The following is a 12,029-nucleotide window of genomic DNA, read 5'->3' as shown; positions in this document are numbered from 1 at the left end:
TCACCCACATACTCTCTGTAAGGGGGGACTCCCTACCTCTTGGAGCAGCTTATTCTATTGTTGATGGGCTTCAGGGGTCATTTACACATTCAACAAGATCTGAGGTAGATTTGGACAGAAGTCCTACCTTAGGGGCTTCCTGGTTATGTGACCTTGGGCATATTTAACCCCCACTACCTCAACTGCAAAATGGGGAACACAGTACCATGCATGGCACTGAGTTGTGAAGCTTCCATGAGGTGATGTTCAAGGCCTGGTGCATTTGAAGAACTCAATGACTGTTGGCTATTGTTGCATCACAAACTCATCATTTCAGTGTCTGTCTCCTTCCTGTGACTGGGCTGTGCACTCCTGGAGGATATAAGATGGTGTTTTGTCCATCTTAGCACAGGGATTGGCACTTGGTAGATACCCACTGGATGCTCGTTGAATGAATGAATGGACAAATGAACGAGGCCTCAAATGAACAAACAAATGGCAGTGCTAACGTAGGAATCTGGGACAAGACTTGGCTATTTGTAAGCCCCCAGGCAGAGGTGGTAAAGCACCCTCTGTTATGTGTATTCAAGCATCCATCCAGCCAAAAGTGCTGGATTCAAGAAAGACGGCATCTAGCCCAGTGAAGTAAGAGACAGCAGGGCTTTCTTCCCAGAACATCACACCTTCTGGGCACCAGAAACTGCTGCACACATCATTCCATTCAGTCCCTCTCTGGGAAACAATAGCATGTAAGGGTCTCTGGCACAGACTCCAGAGACCAACTGCGAGAGTTCAAACCCTGGCTCTGCACTAACCAGCCAAGAGACATTAGATGAGCTCAGTAACTCCTCTGTGCCTCAGTTTCCCCATCTGTAAAATGGAGATAATATGGCCCCACCCCATAAGGTTATTAGTGTAGAAATTAAAGAAGTTCTTATATGTAAAGTCCCTGGCACATGGTAAGCACTAAATAAATGTTAATTCATTATTATTATGAGTTAAGTGGAACTGTTGCCTCCATGGGGCATGGAAGGTTCAGAGAGAATGAGTGACCAGCCCAAGGTCACACAGGCCATATGGGAAACAGCAGGAAGGCAAAGCCAAGTCCATATGAAGATAGAGACACGTTCTTTCAATAATAATAAAATAATCTCACCACCTGACATGTGTCGAGTCTTTAGTACATGCCAAGCACTGTTCTGAGCATTGCCTGTTTGTATCATTGTATCTTCCCCACAGCTCTATCAGCTAAGTGATTATCTCCATATACCAGGTGAGGAAACAGGCCCAGAGAGGACAGGTCACTTGAGCAAGGTCACACAGGTGGAAGGAGGATTATAGAACCTGTGCTTTTTAACAACTGTGCTGCTGCTGTGACTCACCAGAGTCTGAGTATTGACAGGAAAGAACACACTGAAGGCAAAAGAGTCAGAAAAAGCTGAGTGAGTGAGGAGCTGCCTCCAGCGGAAGTCCAAGGGGCTCACCCCACACCAGCTGAGCGGTCCCAAGCTCCTTCCTGCTGTGTATGTGTGTGACACATATGGCTGTTTTCTTTTCTTTCCTCTGCAGGTTTGAGACGGGCCAACTCAGTCCAGGCCTCCAGACCTGCCCCAGGCTCGGTGCAGAGCCCAGCGCCACCTCAGCCTGGGCAGCCAGGTACCTACCACTCGCCTGCTAGCACCTGCCCAGGCTGTCACTCGGCTGTGACCCTCATACCTCCCATCCCTGCTTGCAGAGTATGCTGGGCTTTCTGCAAAGCTGCAGCCACAGCTAAATCCTGAACTCTTCTAAGACCCTTAGAACCAGTCATTCCCTGGGCCAAGAAGCTGGGCGGGGAGTGGGAGTAGGAGGCAGGGAGCATCCTACCCACCCAGTGCAGAAAGTGATGGCACCTCATTCGCCAGTGTTTCCCACCCCAAAGACCAATACCCCCATTTCACAGAGGAGCAAGTCAAGGCTCAGGAAGTTCCCACAGCACTGGGGCTTGGATCCAAGCCTTTCTAAATCCAAAAGCTCCCCTCCCTCTGGGACTGTTCCTGCAGCCTCGGATACCTTTCTGCCTTCGGGCCTGTGTCCACACCTGTGAAATGAGAAGGAAAAGGTGAACCCCCAAATGATGCCACCCTCTCTGCTGCATCTCTGTTTGTCTCTTCTCCCTGCTCAGGGACCCCAGGAGGCAGCAGACCGGGTCCTGGGCCAGCAGGACGCTTTCCAGATCAGAAGCCAGGCAAGTATCTGCTTCCTCCCGTGCCTGCCCAAGTGGCCACCTCTCCCCTACCTCCCTGAGAGAGAGCAGGCAGCTGCCAGAACTTGACTCAGCCTGCACCCTGAGACCTGTCTGATGAGATCTAAACAGCCCCCCGAGTCTAAAACTCTAGATAGTCCGTACTAAGATTAGTTAGATAGAAATGCCAACACATATAGTTTAGAGCATAGACTACCTGGGTTCAAATCCCTGCCCCTTCACTTCCTGGCTGTGTGACTTTGGGCAAGTTACTTAGCTTCCCTGAGCCTCAGTTTCCTTATTTATAAAATGGGAATAATACTAGGACCTACCTCACAGAATTGTTGGGAGGATTAAACAAACTAATATACAGAAAACCTTGGTGGGTTGCCTGGAATATACTAAGCCCACGCTGAGCGACAGTGGTTACTATTAATATATATGACCAATATGCATCACCATCATATGTATCAGTCACAGCTACAAGACACTTTTTGCTTTCTCAGGCATCAGGCACTGTTTTAAGTGCTGCGCCTATATTTGTTCATTAAAAAATACTATTATTTGAGGAGCTTCAGATATTATAATGTCCATTTTACAGATAAAGAAACTGAGGCTCAGAGACATTAAGTAATTTGCCGCAGGTCACACGGCCAAGATTCAAACCCAGGCTGTCTGGGCACCAGAGTCCACACCACTGATTTGTACCCCCACAAGGTCTGTTTTGCTTACATCTGAATCAGCTTGAGGGGCGTATTGTCAAACACAGATCCCAAGGTCCCACTGCATATCCACTGATTCTGGGTGAAGCCAGCAATCCGCATCTTTTGAAAATGTCCCTAGGTGCTGCTGTTATGAAACAGGGATGCAGCTGCATGTTTCCTGTCCTTATCTCCCTGCAGAGGTGGCTCCGAGCGACCCCGGGACAACTGCCCCCCCACCCCGAGAGGAGAGAACGGGGGGAGTTGGGGGATACCCAGCAGTTGGAGCCAGAGAGGACCAAATGAGCCACCCCTCCGGGCCCTATTCCCAAGCATCTGCAGCTGCCCCCCAGCCTGCCGCAGCCCGCCAGCCACCCCCCCCAGAGGAGGACGAAGAGGAAGCCAACAGCTACGATTCAGATGAAGCAAGTAGGTGGTGCCTAAGGGAGAGGTATCTTGGAAAAATCACTTCAGGAGCCAAGCCCAGGAAAACAGGAATGGCTCAGGGACAGCCCTGTCTATCCCCAGACCCCTAATATGCCAGACCTAATAAACATATTAACCAAGTGATAGAAGTAACAGATTTGTGTTTCTAAATTCACAAAATATCAGCTTCCTAAAGATTAAGTGCTACATCTATTTTTTATTGTGGTAAAATACAAATAATAACATCAATGGTACCATGTAAATCATTTTAAAAATTGCAACTCAGTGGCATTAACTATATTCTCGATGTTCAGTCTACTAGTTCCTAAAGATGTTAAACATAGAATTATTGTATGACTCAGGAATTTCGCTCCTAGGTGTGAATGCATATTTTAACAGTATTTATTTATTTATTTATTTATTTATTTATTTATTTATTTTTTATTTTTTTTTTATTTTTTTGAGACGGAGTCTTGCTCTGTCGCCCAGGCTGGAGTGCAGTGGCGCAATCTCGGCTCACTGCAAGCTCCGCCTCCCGGGTTCACGCCATTCTCCTGCCTCAGCCTCTCTGAGTAGCTGGGACTACAGGCGCCCGCCACCACGCCCGGCTAATTTTTTTGTATTTTTAGTAGAGACGGGGTTTCACCGTGGTCTCGATCTCTTGACCTCGTGATCCGCCCGCCTCGGCCTCCCAAAGTGCTGGGATTACAAGCGTGAGCCACCGTGCCCGGCTATTTTAACAGTTTTTAAAACTCTTTAATGTATATCTCCTAAAAGTAATTTATTAATCATGATTTAAAATTTACTGGGCATTTTCTCTTGCATCCTTATTAAATGCCTACAATGTACCTACCCCACCCAGGACCCAAGTTCCAGGGATACACACACATGTATACACACACACACACACACACCAGTGACATTTCCCCCCGCTAACCCCGGTGTGCCTCCGGCAGCCTTTGTGAGCTGGAGGGAGGCAGAATTGTCAAGTGTCTGCATCCAATATGTGTTGGTGGGTGGGGACATTACAAGTTGTTTCTGATCAAGTGGAAAAACTGGATCCACACAGAAGGAACAGATCAAAGGCTGTGACCAGCGACATGGCCTTGACCTGCCATGTCATCTCTCCTCATTGTAAAATGAAAAGCACAGCACCACCTCCCCCACAGGCTAAGGGGCAGATAAACTGAGACACCTTCTGGGAAGGTGCTTCATAAAATGGAAATCATTGTTACATAATGCTAAACACCCACGAGGAATTGTTGTTATGCGTATGGACATGAGAGGTAATAAAAGTCCACACGCGTTGGGCACTCATTGTGTGCTGGGCACTATTCTGAGTGTATTCTGTGCATTTGCCTATTTAATCTTCCCTACGAACCTGGGCATAGTTGCTTTTATGACTCTCATTTTACAGATTGACAGATGAGGCTCTGAGAGGTTGAGGGACTTGTCCAAGCTCATCTAGTCAGTGCGAGGAGGGGCTGCTGGTCAATCACACAGCTGTAGCAGATCAGAGGCCACGCCTGCATGGAAGATCAGTTGTCCCTCTTCGTGCCCTGTGCTCTCCCATGGATCATGGGTCTGCGGTCTCAGGAGAAAGGAGTGAGAGGAGTCCACCCACCTTGTCGGCCACAGGCTGGCTCTGCTCTGAAAATGCCCTGTCTATGCACCCTTCTGCCTTCCCTCATCCTAGTCCTTCCCTGGAACACTGGCTACTGCTCCTTCCAACGGCCTTAAATGTCCCCAACCCACCAAGCATAGATGAGTCCTCCCAGCCTCATGTCTGTCCCTGTTATTAACTTATCCCGGCAGTTTATTACAAACCTGTCTCCATACCCTGTACTCTTCACACACTCACTCATCTATATTTGACAAGGGTTTATTGCGCATGTACTAAGTGCTTCAAACTGTTCTACATGCTGGGCATATCATGGAAAAAAAAAGATAGACATGCCAGCTATTCTCCTGGAGCTAACACTCTAGTGAAGAGAGACAGTTAACATACCAATGAATTCATTTCAAGTGGAGACAGAGCACCATAAAGGAAATAAAATACATTGAGTGACTATGATGGTAGCTACTTTAGACAGTGATCAAGGAGGGCTTCTCTGAGGAGGTGGCATTTAAGCTGAGATATGGATAATGAGAAGGTGCCAGCCATGTAAGGATCTAGAGGGAGAGCATTCCAGGCAGAGGGAACAGCAAATGCTGAGACTCATTTATTCCTTCAGCAAATAAGTGAACATCTACGATTATGTGCTGTGTGTTGTGCACACTGGGGACATAGCAGTCAACAAGATAATCCCAGCTTTTGCCCTCATGGGGTTCTCAATCTATCAGGACAGAAACGCATTACCTAGGCGAGTGCACAGATGATGAACTGATCACAGATGTCCTGAGTGCTCTAAGGTGGTGCAGGGTCTACCAAGATGAGGTACTCACAGTGAAAACCGAGTTTTCCTCTCTCCTGTGGTCTCAATTCATAGCCCACCCTGGGCACATAGTAAGTGTTCAGGAAATGTTTGCTGAGTGACTGAATGTTTGTTACCTTGGTTCCTGTCCCTGCCTCCTTCAGCCACCCTGGGTGCCCTGGAATTCAGCCTTCTCTACGACCAGGACAACAGCTCCCTGCAGTGCACCATCATTAAGGCCAAGGTGGGTGATGGGGACCAAGCAGGGGACCTCTCAGGATGCTCTGGCATGGCTAGGAGACTCAGATGGGGATGGGTGACCAAGCCTGTCTCTTTTTGTTGCTTGTCTATCGATGATAGTGACGGCGATGAGAAGAGTCACAGTAATTAGGCAAATTCCTTTCTGGGAGGCCTTCCTCCTCCAGGGATGGTCCCAGAGGGGTTTCACTTATCTGCAACCACCTCCTGGGAGTACATGCAGCTGGGCTTCAAGAGCAGGGCCGGCCTCTATCTGTCTGGGCCAGCAGTGTCTCTGGAGGGGATGGTGGAGGTTCTGTCCGGGAGGAGATGACAGCCTGGCTCGATAGCTGACATGGCCATAGAATGGCCCCATCCCTGTGTTTGCCTGAGGCCCCTTCTGCTGAAGCGGCTGTCACACTGGAGCAGCAGCCGAGACACAGGGACACTAATATGGGCTTCCAAGGGGGGTGGGACAGCCTCGCGCAAGCTCCGGGGGAGTGAGCTGACTTGATTCCAGACCCCAGGGGAAAAAGCTGAGTGAAGCCAGTGCAAACCCCAGAAAGTAATTGACTAGGATTGCACCCCTCCCCTGCAAAGCCCCAAGCCTGGTCCACACAGAAAAACCAGCAGGGGCTCAGGAACCAGGCTTCTTGGGTTCAGATACCAGCCCTGACCTTTCCTAGCTGTGTGACCTGGGGAAAGTGACTTAACCCCTCTGTGTGTCACTGTGCCTATTTGTAAATTGGGGATAATAGTAGTGTCTCTCCCATAAGGATAGTTGTGGGCACATGTTCCAGTGTTCCCAGGACAGTCCCCTTCTGTGCCTGTTGCCTCGCTATAATAATTAAGTGCTTCCTTTTTCACTCTTAAAATGTCTCAATTTGAATGATAAATGAGGTATGAAATGCTTAACATAACTCCTAGACCAACACATTCCTTTGCCCAAGTCACTTTTTTATTGAGCACCAATTATGTGTCAGCATTTATTGGGCACCTATATCATCATTTATTGGGCACCTATTTATTATCACTATGGCAAGCACTTAGATGCACTTAACACTGCCCCTCCACCCCCGCCAATAACACAGTGAAGTAAGTGCATACATTATTTTGTTTCCTTTTTATAGAAACTTCTGAGGTAGGGATTCTTATTAGCCCCGTTGTACAGATGGGGAAACAGGATTAGAAAGTTAAAGCCTGAGGTCACACAGCTGGTAAGGGATGGAGCTGATCTTTACAGGCAAGATCTCATTTAATCCTCCAAGAGCCCTGTGAAGCAGGAGTTGCTGCCAGCCCCATTGAACAAGTGGGGAAACAAGATCCAAGGAGATCACTGGACACAATACACTTGACCCTTGAACAATGTGCGAGTCAAGTTAACCCCCTGAACAGCTGAAAATCTATGGTGTAACTTTTGATTCCCTAAAAACTTAACTGCTACTAGCCTACTGTTGCCTGGAAGCCTTCCTGACAACATAAACCATCAGTGAACACATCTTTTGTATACTTTAGGTATTATGTACTGTATTCTTACAATAAAGTAAGCTAGCTAAAAGAAAATTCAACATTTATTGAGAAGATCATAAGGAAGAGAAAATGTATTTACTATTCATTAAGTGGAAGTGGATCATGATGAAGGTCTTCATCCTCATGGTCTTCATGTTGAGTAGGCTGAGGAGGTTGAGGAAGAGGAGGGGTTGGTCTTGCTTTCTCAGGGGTGGCAGAGGTGGAAGAAAATCCTCATGTAGGTGGACCCACACAGTTCACACCCATGTTGTTCACGGCCAGTTGTGGATGGTATAAGTGCTGTGCAGAGGGATGATGGGAGCCAGAGGTGGGACATCTGCCTGGTCTGAACGTAGGGGATGGACAGAGTGTGTCTAAGCCCCAGGAATTTGGGGATTGCTCGCTTTAACAAATCAACTGAATTCCTACCTACCCCAAACTTCCTTCCTCTATAGTATCTCATCTGAGCCTCATCCCAGCCCTGATGGATGGAGACACTGCAGTCTCAGAAGAGAATGCGGGGGTCAGGGCCAGAATGCAGGAGTCTCCTCCTTCCCCCAACCTTGCCTTTACTCTTCTGGGACGTGTCCTCCTATCCTAGAAATAACAATCCAGCCTTGATCCAGTGTGTACTGTATGCCAACACTTGACAGGTGGAATTGCATTTAAATCTCACCGCCTTATGAAGTGGGTACTGTTCTCATCTCCATTTGACAGGTGGGGAAACTGAGGCTCAGATAGGTTAAACTTGTCTAAGGTCACATAGCCAGGAAGTGACATGGCCAGGTTTAAAACCCTGTCTCCTGTCCCAGTACTCTTTCCATGATACTGCATTTCCCTTCTCTCTCTTTGGAGGAGGAAACACACAGGGTGGACCAACAGGCAGGACAGATGCCAGGGGCTATGCCCATTGCCGATGACAGCTGAGCACTGGGCCCTCCTGAGGCCCTCACACCATTGCCTCTTTCTCTTGCAGGGCCTGAAGCCCATGGATTCAAACGGCTTGGCTGATCCCTACGTTAAGCTGCACCTCCTGCCGGGAGCCAGCAAGGTACCATATGGCCTGGGCTTCTCTGCAGACCGGGTGCATGGGCCCTGGCAGATACCCAGGGTTCTCAGCTCGGAGCCTAAAATAGCCTTATCTGCCCCAAATCCCCAACCCCACCTCATCCTGTGAGTAGCAAAGCCATTGCAGAGTATGTAAAGTATGTCCCGGGGTCATTCTCCCTTGGGCAGGGGCTCTGCCCATTTCTCCAACTCAGAAACCTGGGATCTGGGCAGCTGCCAATGCCAGAAGAGAAGCAGATGCCCTGATGATGCCCTTCATCTGCTCGAACACCTTCAGCAGCTCTCCCACTGCTGACTCTGGCTCACCTCCTCCACACATTTTATGCCCCAACCACACACTCCTTATCTCTCAATAGAAATGAGCAGCTTTCTCTAAATTTCAGGACTAAGCACTTTGGAGAATATTCTCTGAAGCCCTGGCCCTCCTACCCTCCTCTCTCCTCCAGCTCGCCTGCTGAGCATTGCTTTGTTCTGGGGTTAATTCTCCTCTCTGGGGATTGGCCCACCCAGAGTATATAGCTGGAAATGGAAGTGTGCCTGCCTGGCTTTTGTTTTGTGCTTTGTATTAATTTGACATAGATGTCCTAAAGGCAAAGGTGATAGTACATCTGTCAAATGATCTTCAGCAAATGCCTGTTAAATACCCCCACAAGTACCAAATGCTCCATGAGACAAAGAGGACACAGTACGTACCTGCACACCGTCCCCCACCCTCAACACACACACACACACACGCATACACTTTCTCTCACTCTTTTTTTTTTTTTTTAACTGATTACATGACTTTTATTTTTTATTTTTTTTGTTTGTTTTTGTTTTTTGTTTGTTTGTTTTGTTTTATTATACTTTAGGTTTTAGGGTACATGTGCACAATGTGCAGGTTTGTTACATATGTCTCTCACTCTTTTCTTTGGATCAAGGAAAGACAGTTCCTCACCTGGCCATGGCCAAATTATGAAGTGTTTGGCCCCCGCTCCTCCGCACTCCCCAGTGATGTTTGCTTCTCTTCTAGATGCCCTCCTTTACCCACTCCTAATAGCCAAAGCTGCTTTGCTGAAGAATCTAATGTGAATCATTTGCATGTTAGCATGAATGAGATTTGTCACCAGGCCACTTCTGGGCATAGTTGCATTTCTAGGCTTCTCCGTCTTAGAGGAAAATGAAAAATGTTGGCCCCTCTAAGGAATTTTAGGCATGAAGGGTACTATTTGGGGGGAACAGAGAGAACCATCCCAATATCCCCCTGCCTAAATGGGAATGGGTGACTCTCATTTCTGTCTCCCTCACCTATAAATGATTTCTTCTCAAAGGCAGATGTCTCTGCTTTCTTAAGGGAAAGTTCAAGGAGGAGGCTCAGTGCATGGAGGGAGAGGGGACCCAGTGTCAAGCATTGATCCATTTTTCTGTGGCCATGATCCTAGAGGACATCCCCCACTCCCCGAGAACATGCATTTGGGAATAACTAAGCCCCTAGCCACTCCTTTGGGGAAAGCCACCCACCCACCCCAGGTCAGCCCAAACGATGGGGTTCCACGACTGGCTCCCCACTGAGGTAGATGTCTCTGTCCATCTCTCTGGGGCTCTAGTCCAACAAGCTTCGTACAAAAACTCTGCGGAATACTCGGAACCCCATCTGGAATGAGACCCTCGTGTATCACGGCATCACCGATGAGGACATGCAAAGGAAGACCCTCAGGTATCTGGCAGGCAGAGGGCAGAGAGGGAAGCGAAGGGGAGACTTGGGGTGGGTGCAACTGAGACTTGGGGTGAGTCCCCCAGGGCTTCACTCTAAAAAGATCTGTACTTAGTTTATTTTTTTTCTTGCTTGTTTACTTTTACCAAAAAATGACATATATTTTTGGTAGAAATTTTGGAAAATACAGATAAGTTGAAACTATTTACTGTTAACATCTTGGTATCTGTTCATTCAGGGTGTGTGTGTTAGGGGGTGGGGTGCGTGTGTGGGTGTGTATGTAAAAGTTTTTTCCTGATAAAATTGAGTGCTTATAAAAAGGTTTATTACAATAGATCATCCTGTTAATACATCTGTATCACTTAAGAATACATTGATCCTATTTCATACTCTTCTACAATGCTGAATTATTAGGCTGGTGTGAAAGTAATTGCAGTTTTTGCCATTAGAAGTAATGGATATATATATATATATATATAGAACTTGCCTTTTTTTCTTAACAATGTATCTCGGTGTTACAGCCGTGAAAAGACGTTTAAATCTACCTAATTTTTAACTGCCTCAGAATATTCCACAGAATGGATTTATCACAGATTTTTTAAAATGTTCTTATTCTTAAATATTACAAATGAATAGAAAAGTGTAGAATATACTAAAACAAACATCCATGAACCCACCCAATACTTGATCTGTTAAAAATCCTGCTATTTTGCTGTGTTTGCTTCAGCTCTTTTTTAAGAAATAAAGCACCCCCAGTGCAAGTTGAAGCTCCTTTCGTATAGTCTGTCTCCCACCTGTCCTGTCCTCTTCCTTCTCTCCCAAGAGCTAAACACCATCCTGAATTCTTTGGGTATCATTCTCAAGTATGTCTTATACTTCATAATTATGTATCTATAAACAATGTACAGCATTGTTTGGCATGTTTTAAATTTTTATGTAAATGTTTACCAGTTTATTTAGCCAATTACCTATGGGTGGGCATTTAAATTGTTTTCAGCTTTTCTCTATTACAAACAAAGTTGCAATGAGCAACTTTATTCTTCCTTGTGTGCATATGAGTGTTTCCTTAGGACACAAACCATAGAGAATTATTACTGGATCATGGGATATGTGATGTTTTCCAAAACAATTTTACAAGATATGCAAACTGCTTTCCAAATTGGCTACAACATTATTCTAGGTAAATATTTTTATTGCGGCATAACATTCATTTAGCAAAATGCACATATAAGCGCACAGATTGATGAATTTTCACAATAGTGAACATACTGGGCTTAAGGAATGGAACATTCCTAGACTGCAGAAGACCCCCACTGTGGCCCCTTCCTATTGAATACTCCCCTGGGGTATTCAATATCCTAACATCTTACAGGACAAGTTAATTGTGTCTGTTTTTGTACTTTATATAAATGAAATTGTATTGTGTGGCTCTTTTGTATCTATATCCTTTCATTTAACATTCTACGTGTGTATTCATCTAAGTTGTGTGTAGTTGTAGATCATTCTTGTTGCTATTTAGTATTTTATTGCAGGAATATAATGCAGTTTTATTTATCCAGTTTACTGTTGATGTATTTGGGTGGTTTCTAGTTTGGGGCTATTACAAATAGTGCTGCTAGGAACATTCTAGTAGCTGTTTGTAGGTGCACAGGTGCACTCATTTCTGTTGCATATATACCTAGAAGTGTAATGATTGAGCCATAAGATATGGGTATGTCCAGCTTTAATAGAAACTGCCAGTTTTCCATAGTGGCTGTGCCAGTGTGCACTCCCATCAG

The 12,029-nt window shown here is 46.2% G+C and overlaps 1 protein-coding gene across 3 annotated transcripts in view; it reads left to right on the top strand.

The window, feature by feature from the left end:
- Positions 1-12,029, top strand: part of RPH3A (rabphilin 3A) — a 319,863-nt gene that overhangs the window by 292,333 nt on the left and 15,501 nt on the right. For all 3 annotated transcript variants that reach the window (XM_032168616.2, XM_058425445.1, XM_032168615.2), the window contains exons 11-16: positions 1,549-1,635; positions 2,144-2,206; positions 3,106-3,333; positions 5,909-5,988; positions 8,467-8,541; positions 10,145-10,254. In XM_032168616.2, coding sequence (XP_032024507.1) covers positions 1,549-1,635; positions 2,144-2,206; positions 3,106-3,333; positions 5,909-5,988; positions 8,467-8,541; positions 10,145-10,254 — 643 coding nt within the window. The remainder of the gene's footprint in view (positions 1-1,548; positions 1,636-2,143; positions 2,207-3,105; positions 3,334-5,908; positions 5,989-8,466; positions 8,542-10,144; positions 10,255-12,029) is intronic.

This window comes from Hylobates moloch, unplaced genomic scaffold (genome assembly GCF_009828535.3).
Source record: "Hylobates moloch isolate HMO894 unplaced genomic scaffold, HMol_V3 SCAFFOLD_12, whole genome shotgun sequence".
NCBI lineage: Eukaryota > Metazoa > Chordata > Mammalia > Primates > Hylobatidae > Hylobates > Hylobates moloch.
This window is presented reverse-complemented; position numbering and strand designations above follow the sequence as displayed.